Source organism: Hippopotamus amphibius, chromosome 5 (genome assembly GCF_030028045.1).
Source record: "Hippopotamus amphibius kiboko isolate mHipAmp2 chromosome 5, mHipAmp2.hap2, whole genome shotgun sequence".
NCBI classification, from domain to species: Eukaryota; Metazoa; Chordata; class Mammalia; order Artiodactyla; family Hippopotamidae; genus Hippopotamus; species Hippopotamus amphibius.
Genome location: NC_080190.1, coordinates 57,782,067 through 57,795,001, shown reverse-complemented (window position 1 = coordinate 57,795,001; position 12,935 = coordinate 57,782,067). Strand labels below are relative to the sequence as shown.

The 12,935-nt window shown below is 47.6% G+C and overlaps 1 protein-coding gene across 7 annotated transcripts in view; it reads left to right on the top strand.

Annotated features, from left to right (window-relative positions):
* The window catches only part of ANXA11 (annexin A11), a 41,375-nt gene that overhangs the window by 9,913 nt on the left and 18,527 nt on the right, over nucleotides 1–12,935 (top strand). For 4 of the 7 annotated variants that reach the window (XM_057734631.1, XM_057734632.1, XM_057734629.1 and 1 more), the window contains exon 2: nucleotides 12,839–12,901. The exons of the other annotated variants lie outside the window; for them this stretch is intronic. In XM_057734631.1, the coding sequence (XP_057590614.1) occupies nucleotides 12,847–12,901 (55 nt within the window). In that variant the 5' untranslated portion in view covers nucleotides 12,839–12,846. The remainder of the gene's footprint in view (nucleotides 1–12,838; nucleotides 12,902–12,935) is intronic. 7 annotated transcript variants of the gene reach the window in all.

Genomic DNA, 12,935 nt, shown 5'->3' with positions numbered 1-12,935 from the left:
TGGAAGGATCTTGCTGTGACCCCTTGGCCTGTCACTTCCCCTCTCTGACTGTCAGTTTCTCCATTTGTGAAATAGGAGCCAGGGTGGGGTGGGTGGGAATGACCTGAGTCATCTCTAGCGCCCAGTGACCTCTGGTGTCCTGGTTGCTAGTTTTGGCTGGCTGGGTGTGATCGCCCCACCCACCTGAACATCACACTGCCCACCTTTTCCCTCCCAAGAGCATTTGCATGGCTGGGTGTGCCTGGTCGGCCACAAGGAACCCACTCACAAGCCCTGGGTCTCACCATGGTGACTCCGTTGACTGATAATACAAGCAAGCAGAACTTTATTGAGTGAGCTCTTATTCCCCGCCATGTAGGAGATGTGAGCACCTGGTTCCTCCCTTCTTGGTGGAATGGTTTTTTCTGTGGTCTTGGGGGTTTATTGCTTCTCTTGCTGAGTGAGGTAGACTTGTGCACTGATCTTTTATACAAAGAGAGCCTTTTCAAAGAGGACACCACGAAAGGATCTAGAGAGAAGGAGAGAAGCAGTGCTCCCTGTATGCACTCGCTTTCTATTGCTGCTGTAGCAAATTATCCATATTTAGTGGCTTAAAACTACACAGCTTTTTTTTTTTTTTTTTTAACCATTTTAACCATTTTTAGGTGTGCTGTTCAGTGGCATTAAGGACATTCATATTATTGTACAGCCATCACCACCATCCATCTCTAGAACTTATCTTCCCAAACTGAAACTCTGTCCCCATTAAATACTAATCCCCCACCCCACTCTCCCCCCAGCCCCTGACACCACCATTCTGCTTTCTGTCTCTGAATCGGACTACTCCAGGTGCCTCACATAAATGGGATCTGGAGTATTTATCTTTTTGTTACTGGCTTATTGCACTTAGCATAATGATTGCAAGATTCATCCATGTTCTAGAATGTGTCAGAATTTCCTTCCTTTTTAAGACCAAATACTAGCCTGTTTTGTATGTGGCACATTTTGTTTATCCATTCATCTGTTGATGGACATTTGGGTTGTTTCCACGTTTTGGCCATTGTGAATTATAACTGCTGTGAACATTGGTATACATATATGTTCGAGTCCTGCTTTCATTTCTTTTGGGTACATGTGCAGAAGTGGAATTGCTAGGTCGTATGTTTAATTTTTTGAGGAACTACCCTACTGTTTGCCACCGTGGCTGCACCATTTTGACACATGGCTTTTCTGTCATACAGTTTTGTCTCACGGGTCTCCTGGTGTTTGTTGGCGGGGTTGTATCTTTTCTGGAAGCTCTAGAGGAGAATCTGTTTCCTTGTCTTTTCTAGCTTCTAGAGGCCATCTGTATTCCTCGGCTCCTGGTGCCCTTCCTGCATTGACACTCTTCCTTTCAAGCTTCTTATCTCTTTCTTTTCATCTTTATTTCTCTTCTTCCTTTCCTGTCATCCTTATCATAGCCAAGAAAGGGCTCATGGGCCCACCTGGATAATCTAGGATCTACTTCTCATCTCAAGGTTGGTAACCTTGATCACATCTGCAAAGCCCCTTGATCACATCTGCAAACCTTGATCACATCTGCAAAGCAATGTAGTCACAGATTCTGGGGGATCAGGGTGCGGACTGTGTTGGGAATATTTTTGACAGACCTAATCAAGGAACCTGATGGTGCCTTGAGTGTTGGCTTTGAAAAGCCCTCCCCTCCCTCCTCTCTCTCAACATTGTCTTGAAGCACTCATGACTGTAATGGATTGGTTAGGTACTCCCCTCACTGTGTGGGCTGGACACGTGGTAGACACTGAATAAGTTCAGGTGTCTGTCCAGGATCTTGATGACCCTTTTTCCCCTCTACAACCATCAGAGCCTCTCCTCTTTGACTACTTGGGAGGGTACAACACTGGATAAATTAGTGACAGAGCGGAGAAAACTCCCTGTATTACAAAGGTCTTCCCTGCTCTTACTTCATTCAATCCTCACAGTAACTCCAAGGTAGGTGGGCAGGTCATATCTTTGCAGACAGCTTGGGGATTCAGAGAGGTTAAGTTGTCCTGTGGATGTTACACAGCAAGTGGTGAAGTTAGGACCCAGACCCTAGCTCCAAGCTAATGCTTCTTAGGGAGTAAGTTAAAATTAACTGAGCACCTACTATATGCTAATAAGCTACATGATAGATAGCTTTGTATGCATGTATCAGCCCCTCAGACCCTCACTGCCACGTGGTAAGATGAATGTACTTTCCCCACTTTTAAGGAGAAAGGCTCAAGGAGGTCAAGCAACATGCCTAAGGTCACACAGCCAGCAAGTAGTAGAGCTAGAATTGGAACCATTGTTATTGGACCCTGTGTTTTGCCCTGGTTTCCCAGCAGCAGTGTTAGTAGATTCTATCAGGGCTGTGTGAGCTGTGGGTAAAATTCATACAACAGAGCCGAGAAGTCTCTTGTGACTGTCCTGTGAGGTTTGTGGCTCTTGATGGGGGAGTATGGGTTTGCAGATGGGGGAACTGGTTTAGAGTGTGGGAAAGAGAGTAATTGGAGACGGTAGGACCTGCAGAGGACCTGGGGTTGGACGTCATGAGACCCAGTGTCGGTGATGCTTAGGTTGCGTGACCAGGATGAGCCACCCAGCTTCCCCTTCCCCACCCAGATGAGGGAGGAGTTCAGAGAAGGAGCCCCCCAAGTTCCTTTCCAGCTGAGCTGCTGACAGGTTCGTTGTGCAGACAGTACCTACCACAGAGCTTGGAGTGAGGTGCACCCCTGTGGGCCCAGGAGATCCTGGAGTAACCGTGCTTGGGTTGGATGGTGCAGGAAATGGAGGGACTTGAGAGCTAAGTTGGGACAGCAGGGAGGCCTCCAATACTCTGGGACCTGTGCTTGATTTTTATCCGCTGATCCTGAGCAGGGCATGTAATTGTGAGCAGCTTCCCCTTGCGGAAGTGGTGAAACTAACAGACACAGACCTGCCTCAGAAACAAACCACGGTTTCCCTTTTGGGGGAGGGGGTGTTTCCTTAGGTCCTGGCCACACCTTGGACTTAGGTGTGGGTGTTTTTCTGTCACTGTGACTGTGTCTGTCACGAGAACCTTGGTGGCTACAAGGACCTCGGCCTGAGCCCCCGTCACGTCCTGGGCGTGGTTGTCAGCCAGATATTGACACCATACCTGGGTTTACCTGCTTCCTTTGTGGCTGCTTTCCACTCCTCAGAAATCCTGAATCGGGGCTGGCATTTGACTAAGTGTTGGCTCTTCCTGAAGCCTGTTTGGTATGGGCATCTGTCAAAGGGGCCTCTCCCCATGAACTGGAGCGACCCAAGTATGCCAGGGCTGTGCCCTGGAGGGGTTGGGAGAGAGACCTCCTGGGAATCTGTCTGCCTGCAGCTGCCTTTCCATGAAGGTGCTCCCTCCTGCCTCACTCCCCCCTCACTCCTTCTCAGTTCCCAGGACCTGGTCCTGAAAGGCAGCTGAGAGCAGAGAAATGGTTTCTATCAGGGCCGGGCCCAGAGTGGACATACTGACAGCAGGCTCCTGGGTGCTGGTGGGGCTGGAGCTTTGTGCAGGCTGAGGCCCTGCTTCTGCTGGTTCCTTGTCCTGGGCAGGTTTCTTTTCCAAAGGCCTTTTCAAACGTGCTTCCTCCTCCATCCCTCCCACCCCCTTTTTCCTGAAGCTTGGACCAGGGCCCCTGGGTACCCAAGACTGCAGCAGGAATGGAAAGAAAACATTGCCAGTTTCCTGTTGGTGGTTTCTTCTTGGGGAGATTGGAAAATCCAACACAGCCGTTCCCACCCAGGATCTGCTTCTGGGCTGGGCTTGGTATGGGAGAAGGAACCAGCAGACTTTACTCCTCCGGTCCTCTGCCCTTCTTCACACTGTCCTGACTCTCCCAGCTCTCGTGTTCCTCCCCGACTCTCTACCGCCATCCCCTCCCTGTCCCCAGTTTCTCATCCTGAGTGTTATTTAAAGGTCCAGGGTCCTCGGGGACCCTCTAATCCTGTTTGCTATTTTATGTTGGGGAAACTGATACAATGAGAGGTTAAATGATATCATAAGAACATATTTGATATTAAACTATTACTATCCACATTTAATAGATGTGGAAAACTAAGGGCCAGAAGGTTAAGTAACCTGCCCAAGACCACACACCTAGTAGGGAGCAAAACTGGGATTTGAACCTGGGCCGTCCGGCTTTGGAGTTCATGTTCCTCCCACCACCCTAGACTACCTTTAGTGAAATACCTGGGATCATGGTGAAACCTGGAGTCCTGCTTCCTAATTCTATTCTAGTCCATCAACCAGTGTTTTTAAAGTGTTGGTCTTTGAAATACTAGTTTCTGGGGCCAGTGGGCTCTGTGGGGAAGTACAGCATAGGGGTGAAAGTCCTGAGCTTTGGAGACTGACTGCCTGGGTTTGAATCCTGGCTCAGCATTTAGTGGCTGTAACCTTGGGCAAGTTGTATAATCTCTCCATACCTCAGTTTCCTTATCTCTAATATGGAGATCATTATCTTAGTATTTGTCTTATGGAGTTGTTGTAAAGTTCCATTCCATGTATAGCACTTAACACAGTGCCTAGTACATAATAAGTGTTCGATAAATGTTAACTATTATTATTGACTAGCAAGTTTGGGAAATTGAAGGATAAAGCTAAGCAGGCACCTTTGTTACAGGACTTCTCAGAGCCTTGATTACGCTATTAAGAATTGGCACTTTCCTGGAAGGGGATGTAGTAAGCAGCATTTTCCAAAGTTTCTGGATAACTAATCTCTCTCTCTTTTTTTAACTGGGTACCTGGTAAATTCTCAACTTGTAAGTTGGTGGGAAACACAGTTCAGGAAGCGCTGAACTCTATATCACGCGGCCTGTTTCTACTTGGCAAGGCTGAGCTGGAGATGGGTCCAGGCTAAACTGAACAAGACTTCGAAGGACTGTGTGTGGCAGGACACAGCTTGGGCTGTGCCAGGCTTCTCTCCTCCCCTCCCTCTAGGTATGGGGAGAGGGACATGGTGTGAGCCAAGGCACCTGAGCGTTTCTGGAACCTCCTGGCCATGAGGAATTGCCTTGACTGACCCCAGTTCAAAGCAGTTACTGCACTGTCTTCCTTCTGCCCTTGGAGGAGGGGTCTTAAAGTAGGTCACCAATGACAGGACCGGTTGGGACCATCAAACAAGGCAGCCCAGCCCAGGTTGAAATGGTCACAGATTTTGTAACATGGCCCTGTTAGGGGAAGGCAGGCAGACTCTGCTCCCAGTAGGCCGAGTTGGACCCTCTCCCTGTGTGTTTATGACTTGAGGAAGCTGTGTCCCTGGCATATTTTAGCTACAAAACTGAGGTGGTTGGAAACTAGATAATCTTCAAGTTCCCTTCCAGCGTAGGCCTTTTGGGAATCTGTAAATCTAGGATTGGGGTGAGAACCTGAAGAGGTGTCCCCTTCAGGAGTCCTAAAACCAACTAGGAAGAGCCCCAAGAGGTGAAGCCCCCTCTCACACCTGAGATCTGGGGAGGTGAGGGCCTGGCTCCAGGTCACTGAGTGGGACCCTTTCCATATTAAGATTCTTGGAACTGAACTACCTTTAAATAGTCTTGCTTTGGGCCGCATTCGTGCCCTGCTCTGGGTTGTTGCCTCCCAGCAGTGACCTGGGAGAAATGGGCAGTGTATGGCGGTCAGGAGCTGCTCAGACTGGCTCAGGGCTGGCTAACCCTTCATCTTCCCAACAGCCAGGTACTGGAGGTAGGCCAGGATGGCACGTGGCTGACTAATTACACCTGAGCCTGCCCAAACCTAGCTTTGTACTGGAGTGAGGAGAGTTTGCAGATAAGCAAATTTCTTTTTTGTTTTTTAAAAAGTATACATATGTATATATATATATATGAACATACATAAACTATACACACACACATATATGCATTTACATTTATGTGTGTGTGTGTTGTCTTGAATTATACTTTGGAAACTGCTCAGTGGTGCTTTGGGTTGAGGATTAGAGGAGAGGATGAATTTTTGTGCCTTTCTGTTCCCTTTGAATTTCCCTACAATGTTGTTTGTATTCCTTTTATTTTCTATTTTTAAATATAATTTTTTTTTAGAGCAGCTTTTTACGTTCACAGCACCACCTCCCCCACTATCAACACCCTACATCAGAGTTACGATTGATGAACCTATATTGACACATCATTATTGCCCAAAGTCCACAGTTTATATTACGGTTCACTCCTGGTGTTGTACATTGTATGGGTTTTGATTAACTTATCCACCATTTTAGTGTCTTACAGAGTAACTTCACTGCCTTAAAAATCCTTTGTGCTCTGCCTCCCCCTAACTCCTGGTAATCACTGATTTGATTTTTCTTTTTTCTGATTTTTTAACTTCTCTATAGTTTTACCTCTTCTAGAATGACATATAGTTGGAATCATGCTAGCCTTTTCAGACTGGCTTCTTTCACTTAATAATATGCATTTACGGTTCTTCCCTGTCTTTTTGTGGCTTTGGTAGCTCATTTCTTTTACTGCTAAATAATATTCCATGGTCTGGAGGAACCACAGTTTATGTATCCATTCACCTTCTGAAGGCAGTTTGGTTGCTTCCAAGTTTTGGCAGTTATGAAGAAAGCAGCTATACATATCCATGTACAGGTTTTTGTGTGTCAGGTTTTTGTGTGTATGTATGTTTTCAGCTCCTTTGGGTAAATACCAGGAAGTTCTGTTGCTGGATCATATGCTAAGAGTAAGTATGTTTAGTTTGTAAGAAACTGCCAAACTGCCTTTCCAAGTGGCTGTACCATTTTGCATTTCCACCAGCAGTGAATGAGTTCCTCTTGCTGCACATCCTCATCAGCGTTTGATGTCAGTGTTTTGGATTTTGGCCATTCTAATACATGTGTAGCAGTATTTAATTGTCATATAAATTTGCAGGTCCCTAAGGATGTATGATGTTGAGCATCGTTTCATATGCCTTTTTTGCCATCTGTATGTATTCTTGGGCAAAATATCTGTTCAGGTCTTTGGCCATTTTTTAATTGAGTTTTCTTTTTTTTTTTTTAAATTGAAGTATAGTTGCTTTTCAATGTTGTGTTAGTTTCAGGGTACTTATTGTTGAGTTTTGAAGAGTTCTTACTGTGTTTTGGATAACAGTCCTTTATCAGATGTTTTTTCTTTTTTAATGGGAAATAACAAGTGTTGGTGAGGATGTGGAGAAATTGGAATCCTCACACATTGCTGGTGGGAATGTAAAATGGTGCAGCCACCATGGAAAACTGTAAAACGTGGTGTTAACAATATGACCAACCATTCTCTTAAGCATATGCTCCAAAATATTGAAAACAGGTAGTCAAACAAAACCATGATTTGTCCGTGAATGTTTATGGCAGAACAATTCACAAGATCTAAAGGGTGTAAATAGCTCAAATGTATATCAAAAGATGAATGAATAAACAAATTGAGGTATGTCCCTACAGTGGAATATTTTTCAGACATAAAATGCTACACATGGATACCGTGAAAAACATTATGCTAAGTGAAAGAAGCCAGACACAAAAGGCCACACAGTACATGTTTCCTTTTATGTGAAATACCCAGAATAGGTAAAACCATAGAGACAGAAAGCAGATTAGTGGTTGCTAGGGGCTGGGGAGAGGAGAGAAAGGAGAAGTGACTGCTTAATGAGTATGAGGTTTCTTTTGGGGGCAATCAGATGTGTCTTTTTAAACATTTTCTCCCATTCTGTAGCTTGTCTTCTCTTCCTCTTATTTTAAAAAAACAAATCAGCATGGGTTATCTGAGCTGCATGGTTTAAACTCTACATTTAAATTTTTGCATAAAAACAGATTGAGGATTTACTGTTAAAAAACTAACACACAAATAAATACTCCAGCCCCTAGACTGGGAAGGCCAGTGGAGGGGTCATCCCACATAAGTGTGTGCTCTACTAGGCCTGCTTGGTTTGCTGCTGGGCACTGGAGGAGGAGGTCTCACGGCCATGTGACTTCTGGCTCAGGGAGAGGTGTCCAGGTTTCTGCCTCCTCTCAGTGTTAGCCTGCTGGAAGCTTTGTGCCCAGTTGGCCCTCTGGGGAGGACACTGCTGTATCTTTGTGCCAGGTAGGGCCCTGCCACCATCCTTTTTCCTCCATGTCCCTAGAAGTCAGGCAGGACACCAGAAGATGTGCAGAGTGCATAGCCCAGCCTGTATCTCCATCTCCCATGTGGGGAAATGACAGGACTCCTCATTATTGGGGGGATGGCTAGGGCAGGGTAGTGAGGTGCCTCTTGTTCTGGGTGATTTTGCCTCATCTCCCAACACAACATTTCTAGATTCCTGTGTTTGGGGACTCTGGCTAGGGCCTTGTGGAGCCCTTAAAATTTAATGTGTACATGTACACAGTTTTAGGGAACAGGCCATTTTACAGTCCTATGTACCTGCTGTATGCTTTCAACATTCACCTAGCAAGTTGAGGCTTGGTCTCATGGGATCCTGGGATGCCTAGGTTTGGTGTTTATCCTCAGAGCTTACTGCTGGGAATAAAGGCTAGATTGAATAAGCTAGAAAGTGTCCAAGTATCTTAAAGGAAAGTGTGTTTCCTAGAGTGTGGAGCACAGAAGCAGTTACATCAGAATCCCTGGAGAAGGGAATGGGGTGCTTGTTTATATTTCAGGTTCCAGGGCCCATCCCAGATGGAAAGGCCCAGAATGATTGGGGCCAAGGCCTCAGCATTTTTAGCGAGCTGTCCAGGTGATTCTCACACGTGATGAAGCAGTGATTGTTTTGCAGACTGAAGTTTGAGAAGCACCAATTTAGCCACAGAGGGCCACAGCTGGATGAAATCAGGCACACAGCTGCAGGTTGATGGTCCCAGTGAGAAAGGAAGGGTGGTATTTGTGTTACATCATGCCCCAAGAGAGGCAGGACCAGAGGCCGGAAGTTCCCTGGAGGCTGGTTTCTAGGAACTGGAGCAGTCCCTGAAGAGGCCAGCTGCCTGGGGCAAGTGGAGACTCTCTCCAGAGAGTCCCAAGATGGAGTGCCCTGAGCAGAGCTGGGCCCGGCCTGTCAGAATCCTGGCCTGTCCGCGCAGTGAAGTATCCTGCCCAGGTACCCTTTTCCTCTGTCAAAGGGCAGAAGTAGGAGCAAGGCCTTGGTCGGCACAGAAGGTGTGATGTTCATAGATGTCACAGAGAAAGCAAATCTGCGGGATTGTAATTCAACTGGGTTCCCTTCTGTGGTGAAGAGTGAGGGTGGGACAGAGCCCTGCCCGAGCTCCCCTCTGAGTCAGGATGTGGCACCCCAGGGTGCCGGGTGACTTCGCCAAGGACAATGGGCCCTGCTGGTGGCCTCTTTTGAGGAAAAGTGGAGGCCAGAGTTACCCAAAGACTGGGCCGTGAACAGATTTCTTAATTTTCAAAAACGGGGGGAAGACTGCAGATGTTGGGAGTCAGAGTTGCGTGCTGATCCCTGCACCCTCCTGAGGACATGTGGTCGTTGGGAAAGGGCGAGGTGGGCACTAGGGCACCTGAAGGTCGAACCAGGCTCTCCGCTGCCTTGGCGTTTCTCCTGGGGATTATTAGACGGGTAAGCTGGAGGGCTCTAGGCACAGGGGGATGTGGTAGAATCCTCATTTGATGGAGGCCCTCTTTGTACTGTTGTGAACAAGATGAGGAAACAGGTGTCGCGCTGTGGTAGAGTTAGGTGGTCTGGTAGCCTGTACCCATGTGGTCCTGGGTGGGCTGATGTCGGGCTGGGGAGTGGTCTGCAGCCACAGTTCAGGAGTGCTCTTTCTGTGTCACTCGCTTGGAAGAGCGCAAATGCATGCTTTCCCAACCAGCGGGTATAAAAGAAAGCTGAGAGAAAGTGCTAAGATGCTTGATGTTGGTTAGGATCACCGGAGATCTCAGTAGGCTGGAGGCACAGGCAGAATGGAAGGGAGAAATTTAACAGGAATCAGCATCCCGTCTCCATTGTCCAGAACACCCAAGTGTTACCCATGGCGGGGGTGGGGGGGAGCTACTGCCCTGCGGTCTCCACACCACACCTGGGGCCTTTGGTTCGTTCCCAAGAGAGCTCAGAGAGAGAGAAGGGAGTGGGTCGCAGATTGGAAACTATTTCAGGCAGGAAATGGTGGGAAAAAATGAGACTTTTCTTTCAGAACAGGGGAAGACTAGAGGTGGTCTCTTGAGGAGAGGGAAGGACATGGGGGTGGGGGTGGGGGGTTGTGTGGAATCGTCAGGGAACTCGGAATGAGCACCATCACCCTGTGAGCCGGCTGAGGCAGGCCTGTGGTCCTGCCGCAGGTGGGGAACCCTAGCAGTCCCTCCAGGTCCGAGCCCTGTGGTGTATTTATATAATAATGCTAACCCCAGGCCCAGAGCCGGGCAACCTTGCACTGAATGGACCCTGTGTGAGTTATTCGAATCTTGGAAAAACAGCACGGCCTCAAGTGAGCTCAGAAATCCCCATCTGAATTGGGCCTTTTTTAAAGTTTTTTTAATAGGTATACATGCATGTGGCAAGAAATGCAAATATAAACAGTGAGCTTCATTTCTATTCCAGTTTTCCGCTCCAGAGGTAACCAGTATTACCCAGTTTCTTGTTTGACATTTCAGGGATGGGTGTGTATGTGCATGTGTGTGTATACAGCACTAAATTTGTACATTTTCTTTTTTTAAAAACGTTAGCTTAGCACACACAGCACTACACTACACACAGCACTACACCTTGATTAATAATGGTGATCATTTCAAATCTCCACTAATGGAGCTGGCTAATTCTAAAATAGCTACAGGGTGTCCCTTGTATGGATCTGCTGTGATTTATTTAACCAGCCTCTTGCAGGTTAAATTATTTAGGGGTTCCTTCTTGTTGTTGTTGTAGCAAATGCTGCAGTTAAGTGCCTCTGGGAAATAGATTTCCAGAAGTAGAGTTTCTGAGTCATAGAGTGTGTCATTTTTAATTTCAACATCTCTGTATTTTTAATTGGCAAGTCTCAGTGTATTAGTGAGGGTGAATATCTATAGTTCCTTTTCTGTAATTGTTTGCATCATTTGAGTTTTTCTAAAGGTTATTGGTCTTATGAAACATTTTTCCTAAATTTATCACTTCTCTTGTCTTTATGTTGATTTCCTTATTTGTTTCTTATGCAGAAATTTAATTTTGTCTTTGGAAATAAGGGCTACTTCTTATGTTTAAACTTTGGTGTGGCTGAAGTTTTATTTTGGCTTTATTTTGGTGTGTGCAACAAGGTAGGATCCAGCTTTTTTGTTTTGTTTTCCCTTTGGGCTCATTCCTCTGGGAGGTGGTCTCCAGAGACAAAAGTGTCACGAACACGACTGTAGCTCCCCCTGTTTTTCCAACGGGCGGCTCCTCTTTCTCCCATCAGAAAGTTTCCAACCATCATTCTCATCCCCAGGGTATCTCCTCATCAGTGAGGTCTGAGGGTTCTGGCAGATGGGTCAGACTGAAAGTAGCACCACTGGGGACCTCAGTTACTGCACCACAGCATGCTTGGGAAAGGGCCTTTGACCCACACCACAGCTCGCCAATTCTCGCTCTCTCCAAGGTCACTAGGCCATCATCTGGCCTCCCATTGTAGTCACCTGTGGACTCACGGACCCAAACAGATTACCATGCTGAGAACCAGACCTACCATGTGGGGACCAGTGTCACCTTAAGGAAGCCCTTCAGCTTCCTTGAAAACAGCATGCCTAGTTCGCCAGTGTAGCTGTGAAGTGCAAGCAGAATCTTGTAGGTGGATGACGGAGCCTAGAGTAGTGTTTCTCAAAGTGGGGTCCCTGGACCAGTAGCATCACCTGGGAACTAGTTAGAAATGCAAATTCTGGTTCTACTGACTAAACCCTGTAGGTGGAGCCCAGCAATGTGTTTAACAAGCCCTCCCGGTGGTTCCGATGCACACTGCAGTTTGAGAACTAGCTGGGGGCCCAGCGTGCAAGGAGGGACAGCTCCTCTGGGGTCAGCAGGTATGATTGTTAAGGGGGCTCACAGGTTTCCTCACTCTCACTGGTCGCTGGGTGCCTCTCACACTGCAGCAGCCAGTGATTAGGACGAGTAGGTGGGTTGCCTGACAGTCTGAGTGTGTAGTGTCACAGCAGATCTGTGTCCCTCCAGGGCAGTTCAACTTTCAACTCGCATGAGACACGGCAGAGAGGGTCTTTGAGAACAGATATCCCACCATCACCAACAGGCAAGAGCTCTAGGTTCTGGCCGTTCTGTTTCCCTTACTACTGATCTGCATGCAAGTCCCTTACCCTTTCTGAGCTCCATCTGCCCCATCTGTAGGGACAGGATGGTGCTGCCTCACTTGCCCTGATTCTGAATCCTGGATCAGGTGAGCCCTCCTGAGGTCTCTCCTTGTTTCTGGGAATGATGATTCCATACCTGGTTCCCTTGCCCAATGCACCAGAGGCTGGAGAACAAAAAGTGTAGTTTGGGGCAGAGCCAATTTGGAGGCTGCTGTGGATCACTGGGGGTCTGTAGGTTGGGCACAGAGAGGTAGGGGCTCCAGCTTTCCCTGTTGCTAGATGGATGGTGATAAAGAAGATACAGGCAAATAGTCCTGGATCCCCTGAGGATGAGGCAGGAGAACAGCTTCACACATGCAGCATCCCTTGTCAGCAGAGGTGGGAGTGGAGCTTGACTGAAAGTGGTTTTCAGGGAAACTCACCGGCTCGTGGGTGCTGAATCCTGTAACGCCCCCAGTTGCTGTTTCTGGCAGGGGCCCAGCAGGTAGAGGGTGAGCTGGGTGGTCCGCCATGGGTCAGGCCTGACGCAGCTCCTCCTGCAGGGCCGGCTTGTGGGTGTCACTGTTCTTTGGTAAGGCTGGTGAGAGCCCCTAGCAGAGCCTGAGCACACTTTCCTCTTTCCTTCCAGATCTAACCATGAGCTACCCAGGCTACCCCCCGCCCCCAGGCGGCTACCCGCCAGCTGCACCAGGTAAGAGGGTCTGGGGCAGGCGAGGGAGGGAACA